Here is a 17,469-nt window from a genome sequence, read left to right as displayed (position 1 = left end):
AGGGGACCCAGTGGGTGATGAAAACCCTCTGGAATTGTGTCCCTTGAGCAGAGCAGTAGGATCACAGTGGGGATGTCCCCCTGCCTTCCCTTCCTGTCTCAGCTCCCCAGCACCCTGGGCTCTCAGGAACCCCACCTCCTGCTCCCTGTTTTCTCCTCCTGCACTCCCTAGGTTCGAATTCATCTACCTGGTGAACAGCTGTTTCATCAACTGGGATCTGGAGATGTATTATGGTGCCAAGGACATCCCAGCTGAGGCCAGGAGCACCAGCCTCAGCGACCAGCTGGGCCAGATCCAGTACATCTTCTCAGACAAGACGGGCACCCTGACCCAGAACATCATGAGCTTCAAGAAATGCTGTGTCAACGGGACCATCTATGGTAACCTGGGCTGGGATTGGTTTGTAGGGACTCAGATGAACCTGGAGCTGGTTCTTTCCACCCCTGCTGAGTGCTTGGGACAGGGGGATTGGTGCTGGTAGGAATTCTTGTCTTCATCCTCCACGTTTTTTGGGGCTTTGCAGGTGCAGCATTTATTATTGTGTCTGGGTTTGAACAGACAGGTGTGTGCTAAGGAAGGCAGGAGCCTCCCCTGAAATGGAAAATGTAAACACCCTCTCTCTGAATTATTATAATTTTGAAATTAAGGGGCTCTCAGGCAAAGATATGGGAATAGGAATAACAGTTCTTTATTAGGAAAATTAAAAATACAAATGCAATAGAACAAAAAAGAAAACAAAACACTGACAGACTGAGACCATGCCCTGCCCCCTGTGTGTCAGGGGGTGTCCCAGCCCCATCCCATGGAATGGGATTATTGTTGGGTTGAGAATGATTTATTGTTTAGATAAATATTAGTTTTAGAGGTTGTGAGATTTTAAAGGAGTATGTAGTTGGTTATAGTTTAGAGTAGTTATAAGTTTTTTGTTATAAGAAAATATATAATTTTTAAATTTAATAGGTAGTTGTTATTTTGGTTTATTTTGGTTTTTAAAATTTTATTTTATTTATTTAATTTTGTTGTATTGTAGATATTTTTGTTTAATGAGTTTTTGTACTATGTTTATATATGTTTTATTAGAATTTTTTTTGTTTAGTTTTAGTTAGTTTTTAGCTTAGTTTTAGTTCAGTTAATTTTTAGTTAGTTTTAGTTTATTTTTAATTTTAGTTGTAGTTTATTTTATATAATTATATTTTAATATATATTTTTATAGTTTTATTAACATAGTTTTTATTAATTTAAGATAATTTTTGCTCAAAATTATAGAAATATAAATTTCTTATTTTTTATTTAATGTTTGTGTATTTTATTTTTATATGATGGTTTTCTTAAGGTTGTAGTTTAATTTTTTTTCAATTTGTGGAAGTTTTTATTTTTTATTTTGTTATAAAATTATCATCATACTTAAACTGTTCAGTTTGAGTGAATATATATAATTGCTATTTTGCTTCTTTTTAATTTGTCTGTTTGGGTTTTTTTTGTTTTTTAAACCTTTTGTGTACATTTAAAAATTCATTCTTTTTAATGATTCTGCTCAGTTTTCCCCATAAAGCCTTGAAAAATGCCAAGTCCTTCCTCTTCTCATTTCTTCACTTTCTCCAGCTCTTGGCTTACTTTGGGAGCCATCATGATGCTTAATTAGTGACATTTAATGAGCAGGGCAGGCCCAAGCTTCAACATGAAGCCATGTTTTACTGAGACAAGCATCATTTGCTTGAGACAAATGGACACGGATAAAAGCAAAAAGGAAGGCCAAAATACCCTGGCAAAGCTTTTAGGCAGGAATAAACCAAATTTTCCCTGCCTGGTGTAGCACATCCCACCCCTGTGGAGCAGCATCACCCAAATCCCAGCAGGCTTCAGCCAAATGCAGAATCTTCCAGGAAATGCAGCTGAAAGTAGACCTGAATTTTTACCATTAAAATCATGGTGAAAATCTGAACAAAAAGCCAAAAAAGTGAGGATATCCCAGTGGAGTCTGACCCTGAGCAGATGCTCAGGTTTTTGGTTTTTTACTGGATTTTTCTCCAGCAGGAGCCTCTCCAGTGAAGCTGCTTCAAGCCTCCTGCCAGCCCTCTATTAATGGGATTATTTTTATTTTGGCAGGTTCAGGCACAGGGCATGAGAACAAACAGCCACAGGTGAGTAAACCCCCCTCCCACGTCCATGGGGCTGTCACTGGTGCCACTGGTGACACTGGTGACACCGGTGACACCAGGCACAGCCTGGTGCTGAGGAGCTCAGCTGGCTCCCAACAGGGTTCAGGCTCTCAGAGAGGTCTGGTGAGTTTGTCATTCAGGACAGGAGTGATGAAATTATGCAGTTCTGATTTTTAGGGTTTTTTCACTCCCAGCTGTTTTACATTCACCCCCTTGGTGTGGGCAGCACAGAGCTGGGGTCAGGCCCTGGCCTGGGGCCATGCCTGGGGGTCTCACTGGCAGGGAGGGGAAGGGCACCTTAGATGTCTGGGTGTGAAAAGAGAAGTGTGTGCTAAGGAAGGAGGCTCCCCTGAAATGGAAAATGTAAACCCCTCCCTCCAAATTATTATAATTTTGAAATTAAGGAGCTCTCAGGCAAAGATATGGGAGTAGGAATAACAGTTCTTTACTAGGAAAATTAAAAATACAAATGCAATAGAACAAAAAAGGAAACAAACCACTGGCAGAGTCAGAGCAGTCCCTGCCCCCTGTGTGCCAGGGGGTGTCCCAGCCCCATCCATGGGGGCTCAGCCCTCCTGCAGTGCCAGCTGTGGCTCTGCTGCAGCAGGGGGGAGTTTTCCTCTGAAAATCCAGTGGGAAAGGCAGCTGTTCCTCTGGGAATGCAGTGGAAAGACTGTTTCTGGTGTCCCAAACCTCAGATTGTGCCTAGGTAGGAATGCTTGGCTCCTCCCCTGGGCGGAGCATCTCCCCATGGGATGCTGGGATTGGATCAGCCCTGCAGGGACACTCAGGGCCATGGAGAGCAGAGATCTCCTGGAGGGAGAGTTGGCTGTGGGGGAGATAAAGAAAAAACTGCCTCATGGACAGCAGATAACTGTTCCACAGATGGGAGTAGAGCACACATCCCCATTTCCAACCAAAGACAGAAGAACACCAGAGGGCCCCTGTGTCACATCCTGGTGCTCCTGGGGACACAGAGCCCTGTGCTCAGCCCCCCTGGGTTCCTGCATCCTGCCTGTGCCTCCTGCAGGGCTCGGGGCTGAGCGGGGAGCGCCCTGGGGAGCAGAAGTCGGGTGTTTGCGATGTGACGCTGCTGGAAGCCGCCCAGAGGGACAATGACCCAGTGCTGAGGGAGTTCCTGAGGCTGCTGGCCCTCTGCCACACCGTCATGGTGGAGGACAGGGGCGGTGGGTTTGAGCTGCCCCTCGGGGCTCTGGGGCCGTGGTGGGGTTTGGAAGAACCCAGCAAAGCTCAGCTGTGGGGCGGGAGAGCCCGTGGGGGGCTCTGCCACTGTCCCTGTGCCATGGGTTTGTGTTTGGGGGAGTTTCAGAGCTCATGGGTGGGAACAGAAGCACAAGGGGGATAATCCTGTCTGAGAGCATAGAATCCAGAATGGTTGACATTGGGAGGGACCTCAAAGCCCATCCAGTGCCACCCCTGCCATGGCAGGGACACCTCCCACCGTCCCAGGCTGCTCCCAGCCCTGTCCAGCCTGGCCTTGGGCACTGCCAGGGATCCAGGGGCAGCCCCAGCTGCTCTGGGCAGCCTGTGCCAGGGCCTGCCCACCCTGCCAGGGAACAATTCCTGATTCCCAATCTCCCATCCAGCCCTGCCCTCTGGCAGTGGGAGCCATTCCCTGTGTCCTGTCCCTCCATCCTTTGTCCCTCTCCAGATCAGACAAGCAGGGCTGGGCTTCCCCAGCCTGGCAGCTCAGGCTCAGGGTGTCACAGATGGGCAAGAACGGGGCACTGCAGCTGTCCCAGAGGGGTTTGCTGTGAGTCTCTCTGTGTGATTCTCCTCCTCCTCTGCAGACCAGCTGGTTTACCAGGCAGCCTCCCCTGATGAGGAAGCGCTGGTGTTGGCAGCCAGGAGCTTGGGCTACGTCTTCCTGGGCCGGACTCAGGACTCCATCACCATCAGGGAGCTGGGCAAGACCAGGACCTACGAGCTGCTGGCCATGCTGGACTTCAACAGTGATCGCAAGAGGATGTCTGTGCTGGGTGAGTGGGGTGGGGTGGGATGTCCCAGTCCCTTCTGTGCTCAACCCACAAGGGATGGCACTGGCATGGCTGCAGGTGGCCACAGCCAGCTCCTGGGGGTCATCCTGGTCATCCCTGTGGATTTGCTCACCTCATTAAAGGCAGCCAAGAAGGGTTTGAGCAGACAAGAGAGAGGAAGTATCTCGGGTTTTTGGTTGTTAATTGCTGCCCTGAGATGTGCAGGATGTCTCTGCTTTGGCTTGCGTGGCTGAAGAACGAGTCTGGACTCCTCAATTTTCACTCTTGAAGTTGTTTATCAATTCTTATCTATAAAATTTTCTTTCTTCCCAGCTGAGATCTGCTCAGCAGGGCAGCCACAGGCACTCTGACTGCCCCCGAGGCAGTGTTGTCCTTTTATACTACAAACTACATATATCATATTTACACTTAATTCCCAATACCCATCACCTATGTTAGACAGTGCACTTCTACTCTAAACCAATCCCAAAGTGCCAACATCACTGCAGAAAATGGAGAAGAAGAAGAAGGAAGGCTGGACACGCCCAAGTTCCTCCATCTTGTCCCCATAACCCCCATACCAAAAATCCTAAAATCTACATTTTCAGCCTGTGATCATTTTATTATTACACCATTCAAACCTCTGTGACTTTCAGGCCCTCATACAAAGCTGGCAGCTTGCTCCAGGAGTCACAATCAAATTCCCAGGTGTTCTGGGCTGTGCCAGGGTCTCTGAGCCCCCTGGCAGGGTCCTTGGCAACTCTGGACACCCAGAGGGATGCACTGAGCTCCAACATCAGTAAATCCTCAGCTGGTTCCTGAGGGTTATCCTGGTCATCCCTGTGGATTTGACCACCTTGGTCAAGGCAGCCAAGAAGTGTTTGAGTAGCCAAGAGAGAGGAAAAAAATCCAGGGCTCAGAGGAATTGTGTGAGGACCTGACAGTCCCTGATTGTACCCTGTGGTGGTGCAGATCTGGCGATATGTGACAGTGTTCACAGGGGTTCTTGGATGAAGGAAGAGACAAAGATCTGACTCCATGTTTCAGAAGGCTTGATTTATTATTTTATGATATATATTACATTAAAATTATACTAAAAGAATAGAAGAAAGGGTTTCATCACAAGGCTAGCTAAGCTAAGAATAGAAGGGAACGATCACAAAGGTTTGTGGCTCAGATAGAGAGTCTGAGCCAGCTGACTGTGATTGGCCATTAATCAGAAACAACCACATGAGACCAATCACGGATCCACCTGTTGCATTCCACAGCGGCAGATAATCATTGTTTACATTTTGTTCCTGAGGCCTCTCAGCTTCTCAGGAGGAAAAATCCTAAGGGAAGGACTTTTCATAAAAAGATGTCAGCGACAGGGATACTCCTGTGCTCCCCGTGGCCACAGATGGAAAAGCACCATGGAGCCCTCTGGGGGCCAGCGTGGCCACCGTGCAGGGACAGCAGTGAACGGGAGCCACCTCTGAGGGTGTCCTCCCCTCCCTGGCAGTGCGAGACCCCCAGGGCACCATCCGGCTCTACACCAAGGGCGCCGACACCGTCATACTGGAGAGGCTGCGGAGCCGCGGGCCGCAGGAGAGCCTCACCGAGAGCGCCCTGGATGTGAGTGCCACCCGCGGGGTGACAGCTGCGCTCTGCCTCCTGCTGGCTTTGGGCCGGGTGTCCTGCAGTCCATGCCCTGTTCTCTTCCTCCCTCTGCCTAAGGGGTTTTGGTTCTGCCTTCTGCTCTAGGAGCCTCACCTGCATGGGGTACAGGGGTGAGAGGGAGTGGATTCCACCTTTGGTGTTCTGCGTGGAGCAGCTGCATCCAGGGATGCTCGGGGGGATGCTGGAGGATGGGAGGAGTTGGAGCCTGGAGGGAGATGCCCAGGTCCTGGAGTGTCTCTGGCTGTGCCCATGGCTGGTCTGGGGTGATGTCCTGGTCCTTAAGAGTCTCCTGGTCCTCTCTATTGCCGTTTGGGGGTCTATGTACAAATCACAAATGGGATGGGACTGCTGGGGAACACTTCTCAAGCTGTTGTATTTTCCAGCATTACTCTCATTACATGGTTATGACAATGGGAAGATGCCAGCAGCTCACATCCCCAGCAGCAAAGAACTTAATGTTACAACTCACTTTTAAAGTTTTTTGACCAATCACACAAAGCAAAAGCATATTGACAGTAGTTCTATCCAACCACTATAAGCACATGTACCTGTGGTTAAAAAAAATCTTGCTTATTTCAAATACAATACCTACTTGTAAGCCTTAAAATACAGCGCACAGAGCTCCATTATTAAGCTATTAAGCTTAGAACTTACGGATATCTTGACAGATATACGTTTCTACAGTTTAGAGAGTTATTCTAGCTTATTCTAGTTATTAGAATAAGCTAACACAGCTTAGGGAGTTATTCTAGTTATTCTATTCTGGTTATTAACTATTCTGTAGTTAATACACAGACCATTGTTCTATTCGTCCTTACTTTCTACTTCTCATATAATTTCCCACAATCTCCTGGGGAGGGAGGCTGTTACAGGAGCCTCCTCAAGCCAGGTCTCATAAGCTCTTGGAGGTCTGTAACACACCCAAGATAGCTCCGCTACCCTTGGAAGCATAAAAATCAGCAGGATGACTTGTGTTGCAGTGTTGGAAAAAAAAAAGTTTAATAAAAGGCAAAATAACAAACAGAGAAAAACTGAGCCAGGTGCCAGAGGTTCTTTGTTCACTTCTTTTTCTAGTAAATTGTTTAGGAGGGACTTTTTGGCTCCCAATTAGCTATCCTTAAGTTTGAGGTGAAGTCCCCCACATCCTATGAGGCGCCTTTTTCACCTAATCCAGGAGAGAAACTTCTGGGTCTCTCTTTCCTTTTTGAGGGCCCTAAGGACAGATTTGCCACCCACTCCTGTGGGAGGGGAGTGCTGATGTCTCTCCCCTGTCGCAGCGCTTTGCGGAGGAGACGCTGCGGACGCTGTGCGTGGCCAGCCGGGAGGTGAGCGAGGCCGAGTTCCGCGCCTGGGGCCGGAGGCACCGCGAGGCCGCGGCGCTGCTGGGGGAGCGCGCCCGGGAGCTGGACAGGCTCTACGAGGAGATGGAGCAGAACCTGCAGGTGGGACACGGGCCGGTGTTTGAGGGGTACCCAGGATGAGGGAAGAGATGAGAATCTTGATTTTATGTTTCAGAAGGTTGATTTATTATTCTATTATATTACATTACATCATGTAATGTTATGTTATAGTTATACTATATTATATTGTTTTTATAAATATATAAATATTATATAAATAATAATATTAATAATAATGTTTATATATTATATAAAGATCTTATATATTTATATTATATAAATGATAAATGTATTATATATTATAATAATCTATAATATATTATATCATATAATATTATATGATATGTTACATTATATTACATTACATTACACCACTTTATATTCCGTTATATTATATTCCGTTACATTATATTAATTATATTATATTAAAAATGTTATATTAAAATTATACTAAAAGAAATAGAAAGAAAGGATTTCATCAGAAGGTTAGAAAGGAATTAATGATATTATATTATATTACATTACATTACATCACATCATATTACATCATATTGTATTATATTACATTATATTACATTGTATTATATTACATTATATTACATTATATTATATTATATTATATTATATTATATTATATTATATTATATTATATTATATTATATTATATTATATTATATTTATTATATTATATTTATTATATTATATTATAAATGTTATACTAAAATTATACTAAAATAAATAGAGAGAAAGGATTTCATTAGAAGGTTAGAAAGGAATGAATAATAAAAACCTGTGACTGCTCACAGCCTCGATACAGCTGGACCATGATGGGTCATCAAGTAAAAACAATCCACATGAGACCAATTTCTGAGGTTTCTCAGCTTCTCAGGAGAAAAATTCTGGCAAAGCTATTTTTCAGAAAATATGTCAGTGACAGGACGGGGCTGGGGTCAGGAGGAGCTCTCTGTGCCCCAGAGGGCAGCAGGGGGGTTTGGCTCTCCAGAATGAGGAGGTGAAGTGTCCAAGCCAGCACCCATTCCCTGGGGGCAGCACAGGTGGAGTTTTGCCCGAGGGGTGACTTTGTGACATGCCAGTGCACACTGGGGTGTCCAGCTGTAGATGTCAGGTTGTGTCACCCCCAGCAAGGGCTGCTGGCTGGATGCAGGGGTGATTCCCACCTCTGTCCTGCCCTGCCCTGCCCCGTGCCATGACACCCAGTCACCCCCTCCAGCTGCTCGGGGCCACAGCCATCGAGGACAAGCTGCAAGACGGGGTCCCCGAGACCATCCAGCTGCTGAAACTGGGCAACATCAAAGTGTGGGTGCTGACAGGAGACAAACAAGGTCAGTGCAGGCACCCCCAGACCCCCCAACAAATTTCAGCCTCTCCCCTGACCAGGACCAGAGAGGAGAAGGGTCACTGGGAGTGGGCAGGAACTGGTCCTGCTGCTCCCTTAGCAGCACATCCCACCTGCCAGGGGAAACTGAGGCAGGGGAAGGAGCTGCTGCCCGCCATGGGCTCTGGGAGCCTAGGGCTGGGGGCTGCCCTGGGCTGGGGGCAGCACCATGGAGCACTGAGGGCTGGGTGTTGCAGAGACCGCGACGAACATTGGCTACGCCTGCAGGCTGCTGACAGACGACATGGAGATCCTGGAGGAGAAGGAGGTCAGGTGAGGAACCATCCCCTCCTGGCCCAGGACATTGCTGGAGACACCTTCAGCAGAGGAGCTGGGGCAGGGTGGGCAGAGCTCAGCTCAGCCAGAGGAGCTCCTCCTGCCCTGTGCCAGCCTGGATGTCCATGGTCTTCATCTGGTGATTTTCCAGCCTCCTCACCTGTTTCTTCTCCCAGCTCACGCTCTCCCATGGCAGGTTTTGCCCATAAAGGGTTTAAGCTTCTCTCCAGCCTCTAAACCAGGCTGATTTCTGATATGAGTGAACCTTCTCTTTGTTCCTACCACAGTGCCATCTCCCTGGCTTTGAGATGACCAAGCCTCACCAGCATTCCCAGTGTCCCCAGCTCATGTCCAACCCCCCTTTCCTCCCACAGTGAGATCCTCCAGGCTTACTGGGAGAGCAACAACAACCTCAGTGGCCATGGGGACGCCCCGTGCAGCCTCTCCCAGCAGCACCCAGAGACTCCATGCCACAAGAGAGCCATCATCATCAGCGGGGACTTCCTGGTAAGGAGGCACCTGGATGCTGTTCTCTGCTCCCTGCCTGATGGTTCTTCCTGCCCTGGTGGTATCAGAGTCCTGGGTGGCACCAGCACGGGCAGGACATGGTGCTCCTCCTGCCCAAAAGGTGGGAAAAGCCCATTTGGGGCTGGGGAAAGAAGGGTGGGGAGGAGAACAACCTTGCACTGAGCATTTGGTGTTGGGGGGCTTTGGCCAAATCTGCTCAGTGCTCTGGGGTGACACAGGCTGGGTGGGTTTCACAAGGTCTCGTGGTCACACTGGGACATCCTGGGTTCATGGTCACAGCACCCACTCTGTGATGAGTTTGGGACAAACCAGAGTTTCTCTTTGGGGGCATTTAAGAGCAGTGCTGAAGAGCTGACGGCTCTGAGGGCTATGGGTGAGGTCCCAGCCATGTGTCCTCTCCCCCAAGGACAGAATCCTGCACACAGGAGAGGTACTGAAGGAGAAGAAGGGGTGGCCATGGCAGTGGCTGTGCTGTGGCAGGGCCGAGGCCTCGCAGGACCAGGGGGCTCTGGTGGAGAAGGCCTTTGTGGACCTGGCCACCAGCTGCCAGGCTGTGATCTGCTGCAGGGTGACCCCCAAGCAGAAGGCCCTGATGGTGCAGCTGGTGAAGAAGCACAAGAAGGCCGTCACCTTGGCCATCGGGGACGGCGCTAATGATGTCAACATGATCAAAAGTGAGGCTGGGGCAGGGGGAGGTTGGGGCTCTGTTGGTGTGTCCTACTGGTCATGGTGGTGCCCTATTTGTCATCTCCACTATCTCACCCTCCCCTTGGGGTGAGGAACTGGGAGGGGAAGCCCCAAACCTGTTCCCCACATTGCTGTGCTGGGAGGGTAGTGAGAAGCACAGGACAGGGACAAGCATGAGATAAGTGCACGGTAGCCCACATGCTTTTGGCACCTGGGATGAACCTTGATGAACCCTCAAACCCCAACGTGGGCAGCTGGCAGAGCCATCCCTGCCCCTCCCAGCAGCCCTGACACGGGACTGTGCTCTCACACCACGCCTGGAATATCCAGGACATGGCATAGAGGGGGCTTGTTCCCTTCATCTGTCACTCCTGGATTCACATTCCTGGGGACAACCTGTTGTCATTATGGTGCAAGAGTTCTATTGTCACTACATTGCAAGGGTTCCATATTGTCAGAGTTTCCCTCCTTGATGTTTCTTGTAGGCAGCTCCTCTAGGCACTGACTCTTCCTTGTCCTTGCAGTAGCCAACTCACTCCAGTTCCCACCAATCCACTCTTTTATAAAATGCTTCTTACTGGCTACAGGTGTGGCCTGTTAACATCAGGCCTGCTCCTAATCTTTAGTAATTGGCTCAGCTGCAACTCTTCAGGGAATAAGATTCCATTCTATCCCACCTTCATTTACCCATCCTGTATCCCCCTACAACAACCCATGGGGCCATCAAGCCCCCGGCTGCCCCCAAAGCTCCCCGTGTGCGTTTGCCACCCGCAGCCGCGGACATCGGGGTGGGCATCAGCGGGCTGGAGGGGCTGCAGGCCGTGCAGTGCAGTGACTACGCCCTGGCCCAGTTCTCCTTCCTGCAGCGCCTGCTCCTGGTGCACGGCCGCTGGAACTACCTGCGCATCTGCAAGTTCCTGCGCTGCTTCTTCTACAAGACCTTCGCCGGCCTCCTGGCCCAGGTGTGGTTCGCTTTCCACAGCGGATTCACAGCACAGGTGAGGGGTGCAGGGGTGTCCTGGTGTAGGAGTGATGAGGGGTAGCACGGTTGGGACAGACGGAGACGAGAGATCTCTGCAGCCAGGTCGTGGAATTTGGGGTTTATTGCAAAGGGCCTGGGGGCAGGGCCCTGCTGGGAGCTGCAGCCACAGCTCAGAGCAGGCCCGAGAGGAGAGAGGGATAGATAGGATCAGAGGGTAAGAGAGTAAAAGGGGTAAGAGCATAGAAAAGTAAGAGGCCAGAGGCAACAGCTAAGAGGGCAAAGTTCCCGTTACAATACCATAAATCTTCTTCTGTGTTGACTATTCTGATTCTCAGTAACCAATCTAGTACAATATATAAATTATATATAGCATTATCCTATAGCATTTCCATACAGCCTATAAGAATCACTACATTACCATACTGTGCTACATTTTAAACCCTAAAAACTCCTCTTTGGGCCCCTTCTGCCAAGCTAGTAGGGTCTGCTCAAACCCTTGAGCCTGTCTGCAAGCAGAGGGTGTTGTTTCATCAAAAAGGGATCACCTTCAGCCGGCCACACCATTGTTTTCCAGTTGTTCAGTAACTGAGGGATCTCAAAGCTTGCTTTCATTTCAATCTCGCTTATAGTTTCCATATTCTCAAAATCTTTTGCCAGGCAATCATATTTATAAGGCTTTCCTGTTTCATCTTCCCCAACATCCTGGTTTAGGGCAAATTTGGGAGAACACCTCCAAAAGGGGGCCTCTCCAGAAAGCAAACACACACGGCCCCTCACCCCAGCTGGTTTGGGAAGGATTCCTTGGAGAGAAGTGGAAAGAACCTGTTTATTTAACAGGAACAGCACCCCCAACACACAAAATGAACAATACTCACACCCAACTAAAGCATTTATAGTCCCAGTATAGGTAATAGAAAAGGCACCACTGGCATGATAGAGACTACGTACCGTAAGGGAAAGATGAAATAATAATGAAAACTAAGCTATAAACAACAAAGACCAACCTTTGCACCTTTTGCATCATGGTCTAGCAAGAAAAACCAAGCAAAATGAATTTAAGTTTGCCACCCTGAAACCCAAGTGAGCTGCTTACGAGCCGCTATTATTGAGCAAACCTGTCTCTGTGGCAAAAGAGAGATGACTTGTTAGTAGAGGTGAAAAGCCAACAGAGCTGGGTTTTCACCATCTGCCCCAATGTGAGGCAGATGACACCACTCTTTCACTGCTCTGAAAAAGATGACAAATTCAGAGGGGGTGGCCGCTCTGTTATCAGTCTGTCCTGTGCTGGGGCAGCTGCTGCAGCCACAAGGTGCAAACTCTTGGTATTCCCAGGTCCCAGTCTGGAGCAGGTTTAAGTGGTTCCAAAAAAGGGAAAGTAAAAACAGTCCAGGGAAAATTTGGACTGCTTAGCTAAACTAACTAATGAGCAGAAGCAAAAAGCAGGAGCAGAGCAGAAGCAAGAGCAAAGCAAAAAGCAAAAGCAGCACCATTTACTGCCCTGTCTCTGTGTTCCACCTGCCGTGGGGGAGCAGGCTGATAACAAAACCAAAACAAAACATTCGCTCTTCAGAGCCAGTCTTGAAGGCACAGAACATGATGTCCAGCATAAACAGAACACAGAATGGGAATACAAACATCATAATGTCACCCTAGGTCAAGGGCTCACATCCATCCTGTGGTCTCTGCATCAGAGTTACGACCCCCCTGCTCAGGATCCCCTGCAGGGATTGTGCCTGGGGCTGCCTGGAGGACACGTGTCCACATCACCACCTTGGTCCCCTTTTCTCCTTCGCCATGTCCAAATTCTGACTGAGACATAACTGGTTATCTGCACTGGTTATCTGCTTTTCACCTGGCTGGATGGGGAAAGCACCCTGGGGAAACTTAGGATCTCCTTGTGTGTTGTATTGAGACAAAAACAATACATTTGTCTCCATTTTCAGGAGGCTTTAAACCTGTTTTTATTATAGCATGCATGCTTTTTATACCTTCTTACAAGACTCATAAATATAGACTTTACTCATTGGTCAGGAAAGACCAACAAAGTGCTTATTGGAGTAGACAGTTGCAAGTTTCTCTTATTTATCCTTCTTTCTTTCTGGCTTTCTATGTCAATGACCTTGGTAGGAAATTTTTTCAGGGGTAAACATGGATCCTCATATCAAACTTCTCTCTGGCTCACAGAAGTCACTGTAAAACCTCTTTCACACTTGTGAGCTGCAGTTCAGTCTTGGACAGATGCAGGATCCCATGTGCATTAAGCTGGTTTCCTCCAAAATGGGAACTTTGATCCCAAGAGCCATCATCAAGTGTGACCTGACCAGCAACACGTGAAGCTCCAGCCCCATCTCTGTCTGCACCGTGACCCTACAGAAAATGTGGGGCTGATGCAGGGGATGGGGCAAGTCCAAGGGGATTTCCATGCTTGGATCTGAGTGTCCTGGGGCCTGGACATCCTCTGTGAGTCTTTCCAAAGCACCTCCAAGCTCACAGCTTCTCCCTGTTCCCTTCTAGCCTCTGTACGAGGGCTGGTTCCTCGCACTCTACAATATTTTCTACACTGCCTACCCCGTGCTGTCTGTGGGCCTTTTCGAGCAGGTATGGCTTCCCCAGGCTCACCCAGCCCTGTGCCACCCTCGGCAGTGGGAGCCAGCCTGGCAGTCACTGCCCCCATCTCCACAGCCCTTGGTGCCAGCACAGGGCATTGTCAGCTCCCTGGGCATCTGGAGCTCACCCTCAGTCCTGGGGTGCCTGTCCCCAGTCCCCCCAGAGCCACGGGGCAGAGGGACCCGCTGCAGCTCTCCCAGAGGGTGTGTGGGGTGGGACAGCCCCATCCTGCTCCCACAGTCCCTGCAGCCCCTCTGGGATTCCGTCCCTTCCACAATCCCTGCATCCCTTCTGGGATTCCTTCCCTCTCCCAATCCCTGCATCTCCTCTGGGATTCCCTCCCTTCCACAATCCCTGCATCTTCTCTGGGATTCCCTCCCTCTCCCAAACCCTCCATCCCCTCTGGGATTCCCTCCCTGCCCCAATCCCTGCATCCCCTCTGGGATTCCCTCCCTGCCCCAATCCCTGCATCCCCTTTGGGATCCTCTCCCTCTCCCAGTCCCTGCATCCCCTCTGGGATACTCTCCCTCTCCCAATCCCTGCATTCCCTTTGGAATTCCCTCCCTCTCTCAATCCCTGCATCCTCTCTGGGATTCCCTCCCTCCCTCTCCCAATCCCTGCATCCCCTCTGAAATTCTCTCTCTGCCCCAATCCCTTCATCCTCTCTGTGATTCCCTCCCTGCCCCAGTCCCTGCATCCCCCAATCCCTGCATCCCCTCTGGGATGCTCTCCCAGCAGGATGTGAGTGACAAGAAGAGCCTGGAGTTCCCTGAGCTCTACGTGGTTGGGCAGCAGGACGAGCTCTTCAATTACCGTGTTTTTGGTGTCACCCTCCTGCACGGGGTGGGCACCTCCCTCATCAGCTTCTACATCACCCTCTGGGCCTTTGAGGACCACGTTGGCACCAAGGTCGTGGGTGACTATGAGTCCTTCTCAGTCACAGTGGCCCTGTCAGCACTGCTGTCAGTCCTGGTGGAGGTGAGCACTCATCTGCTTTTGCTCATCCTGCCCCACAGCAGATCTTCAGGGTCCCTGGGCTCTGGCATTGTCCCCAGAGGCTTCATGGCTGGGGGGATGCTGTCTCTGGGATGGAGAAGGGATTTGGACAAAGCAGTTGGATGGAAGAGGGTCACCACGGCCCTTGTGAGACTGGTGCTCTGTCCCCACAGATTGTCCTGGACACTCAGTACTGGACAGTGCTGTCCTTCCTCATGGTCACAGCCAGCCTGCTCCTCTTCTGCCTCTTCTCCTTCCTGACCCAAACTGTTGATGCCTACAGGATAGCCCCTGCCATCTTCCGCTTCCCAGGTGAGGTGCCCTGGGTTATCCCCACAGCCCTTCCCTTCCCTGGCCTTGGTGCTAGGAGCTGTTTCCCACCCTGCAGATCATCTCCTCGTTCTTGAACTTCTACCTTGATTTCTAACTCCACTTTAGGTGCCATCTTCTCTTTAGAGCCCTCAGCACTTTCCTGACTTGTTCCCTGTTCTCTCTTCACCTTCCCTACTCTCTTGGTTTGGAAAGCCAGGTGCCTGCTAAGGAAGGCAGGAGCCTTCTCTGAAATGGAGAATGTAAACCTTCCCCATCCCTCTGAATTGCTATAAATTTTAAATTAACGGGCTCTCAGGCAAAAAATATGGGAGCAGGAAATAACAGTTCTTTAAGAGGGAAGAAAATAAAAGGATAAAATAAACAGTGCAGTAAACTAAACCAACACTGACAGAGCAGAACACAACCTGACGCCCTGTGGGTCAGGGTGTTGGTGGCAGTCCCATTGGAATTATGGCTCAGCCCTCCTGGAGTGTCAGGTGTGGTTCTGTTGGAGCTGGGATCCTGTAGAAGGGTGTAGTCTCTTCCTCTGAAGATCCAGTGGAAGAAGAGGCAGCTGCAGTTCTTCTGGGAAATCCAGTGCAGAAGCTGTGCTGGTGTTCCAGAATCTCCAGATTGTATCCAGGCAGGAATGCTTGGCTCCTCCCTCTGGGCTCACATCTCCCAATGGCATGCTGTAGTTCTTATCAGCCATGCAGTGACATTCAATAGCTGTTATCAGCAGATGTTTGCCCTGAGGGAGGAGTGATTGTGGAAGAGATAAGGAAAAACTGCCCACTTGACAAAAGACAACTGCCATAGAGATGGTAATAGAGTACATCTTGCCTTGCAATCTGGAACACCTACCCAAACATCTCCCCTGTGTTGACAGACGCCAGCTGGAATGCCCTGACTGACCCCTATGTGCTGCTCGTGGTCCTGCTGTCCCTGGTGGTCAACACCCTGCCCTCGCTCACCTTGCACACGGTCCGTGCCACCCTGGGCAGAGCCAGCACCCAGCAGGTGAGGGCTGGGGGCACTGGCAGGGCAGGTCCTGCTTCCCACCGGTGTCTGGGATTGGTGATGGCAAGGGGAGGTTCCCCAGGGAAGCCTGGGCTGTAGTGCTGGGACATGTCACCTCTCCTTGGTGCTCCCACTCATGGTGGTCCTTCATGACACTGGCACCAACTCTGACTCCAGGGGCCTCTCCCAAAATTGCTCCATGGCCCAGCTTGGCCTGGGCCAAGACACCTGACCCAGCTCTTGGAGAGCATCTGCTTTTGGTTGCAGTGAGGAATTGTCCTCCAGAACCCCCCAGGAGGGTCTGGGGTCTGGTGCAGGTCTGGTGCCACCCCAGCCTTGGTGGAGCTCACCCCCACTGGGGTTGTGGGTTGTAGCTTCAGAAGAGTCCAGGTGGAAGCAGGGGTTGAGATTGTGCTCCAGAGCTTTGTGAGCTTTGCAGCCCCCTGGGAGAGTCCCCCCATCCCACCATGGAAAAGGAGATCGTGGTGGAGCTGGGATCCAAACCCAGTCCTGGTGGTGATGCCTTATGAGGGCTGAGCTAGAACTGAGACTGGACAGAGCTAAAGAATAAAGCAGGGATTTATTAAAAGGCCTCAATGGATCCACCTTGGGCAGCACAAAAGCCCAGCCAGGCCTACACCCAAGAGAAAACTCAAAATGGTCACAAAATGGACACCTGGCCACGGGGTCTCACTTTGATCAGTTCTGCTCCATTTGCATATTGCAGTTAAATTGTCCAACTCCAGCCCATGCAGTCCCATCCTTCTTGTTTTTCTTTCTTCATTCTACATTGTTTGTGCTCTTGGGCCTGAGATTTGGATCATTTGTCCTTGGTCCCCAGCTAGAGCAGGAATTGTTTTGTCTCCCTGCTCTGTGCACAGTGCTCACCATTCCCTAATGTGAATCCCAGACCCACCCACTAAAGCAGCACAGAATCTGAAAAATAGAAAAGCTCAAACCTGAGGCATCAGTGGAGGATGTACCTGTGCCTACCATGTGTCCCACCTTGGGCTGAGGGCTTGCCTGGGAGGTGTCCACAGCCCTTGTGGGAGCAGGGGTTGACACTGTGCTCCAGAGCTCCATGAGCTTTGCAGATCTCCAGGAGAATCCCCATGGAAAATCAGGTCATTGTAGAGCTGGGAGCCAAGCCATGCCCTGGGAGAGGTGCTCCTAGACTGTCTTTGATACCTTAGGTTTGAGTTTTCTATTTTTCACATTCTGTGCTGCTTTAGTGGGTGGGTCTGGGTTCACACGAGGGGATGGTGAGCTCTGTGCACAGAGCAGGGAGACAAAATAATTCCTGCTCTAGCTGGGGACCAAGGACAAATGATCCAAATCTCAGGCCCAAGAGCACAAACACCGTGGGCTGGAGAGAGAAAAACAAGCAGGGTGGGACTGCATGGGCTGGAGCTGGAATTGGACAATGAATTCCAATATGCAAATGGAGCAG

The 17,469-nt window shown here is 49.9% G+C and overlaps 1 protein-coding gene across 4 annotated transcripts in view; it reads left to right on the top strand.

Moving 5' to 3' along the window:
* ATP8B3 (ATPase phospholipid transporting 8B3) overlaps nt 1–17,469 on the top strand; it is a 38,487-nt gene that overhangs the window by 15,988 nt on the left and 5,030 nt on the right. For 2 of the 4 annotated variants that reach the window (XM_074528585.1, XM_074528586.1), the window contains exons 13-27: nt 172–380; nt 2,107–2,141; nt 3,190–3,346; nt 3,971–4,159; nt 5,658–5,770; nt 7,093–7,257; nt 8,447–8,558; nt 8,809–8,884; nt 9,262–9,394; nt 9,822–10,089; nt 10,877–11,100; nt 13,599–13,682; nt 14,427–14,669; nt 14,861–14,999; nt 15,889–16,019. In XM_074528585.1, the coding sequence (XP_074384686.1) occupies nt 172–380; nt 2,107–2,141; nt 3,190–3,346; nt 3,971–4,159; nt 5,658–5,770; nt 7,093–7,257; nt 8,447–8,558; nt 8,809–8,884; nt 9,262–9,394; nt 9,822–10,089; nt 10,877–11,100; nt 13,599–13,682; nt 14,427–14,669; nt 14,861–14,999; nt 15,889–16,019 (2,278 nt within the window). The remainder of the gene's footprint in view (nt 1–171; nt 381–2,106; nt 2,142–3,189; nt 3,347–3,970; nt 4,160–5,657; nt 5,771–7,092; nt 7,258–8,446; nt 8,559–8,808; nt 8,885–9,261; nt 9,395–9,821; nt 10,090–10,876; nt 11,101–13,598; nt 13,683–14,426; nt 14,670–14,860; nt 15,000–15,888; nt 16,020–17,469) is intronic. The other 2 variants (XM_074528587.1, XM_074528588.1) reach the window with 2 other exon arrangements.

Source organism: Zonotrichia albicollis, chromosome 29 (assembly GCF_047830755.1).
Source record: "Zonotrichia albicollis isolate bZonAlb1 chromosome 29, bZonAlb1.hap1, whole genome shotgun sequence".
Lineage (NCBI taxonomy): Eukaryota > Metazoa > Chordata > Aves > Passeriformes > Passerellidae > Zonotrichia > Zonotrichia albicollis.
This window is presented reverse-complemented; position numbering and strand designations above follow the sequence as displayed.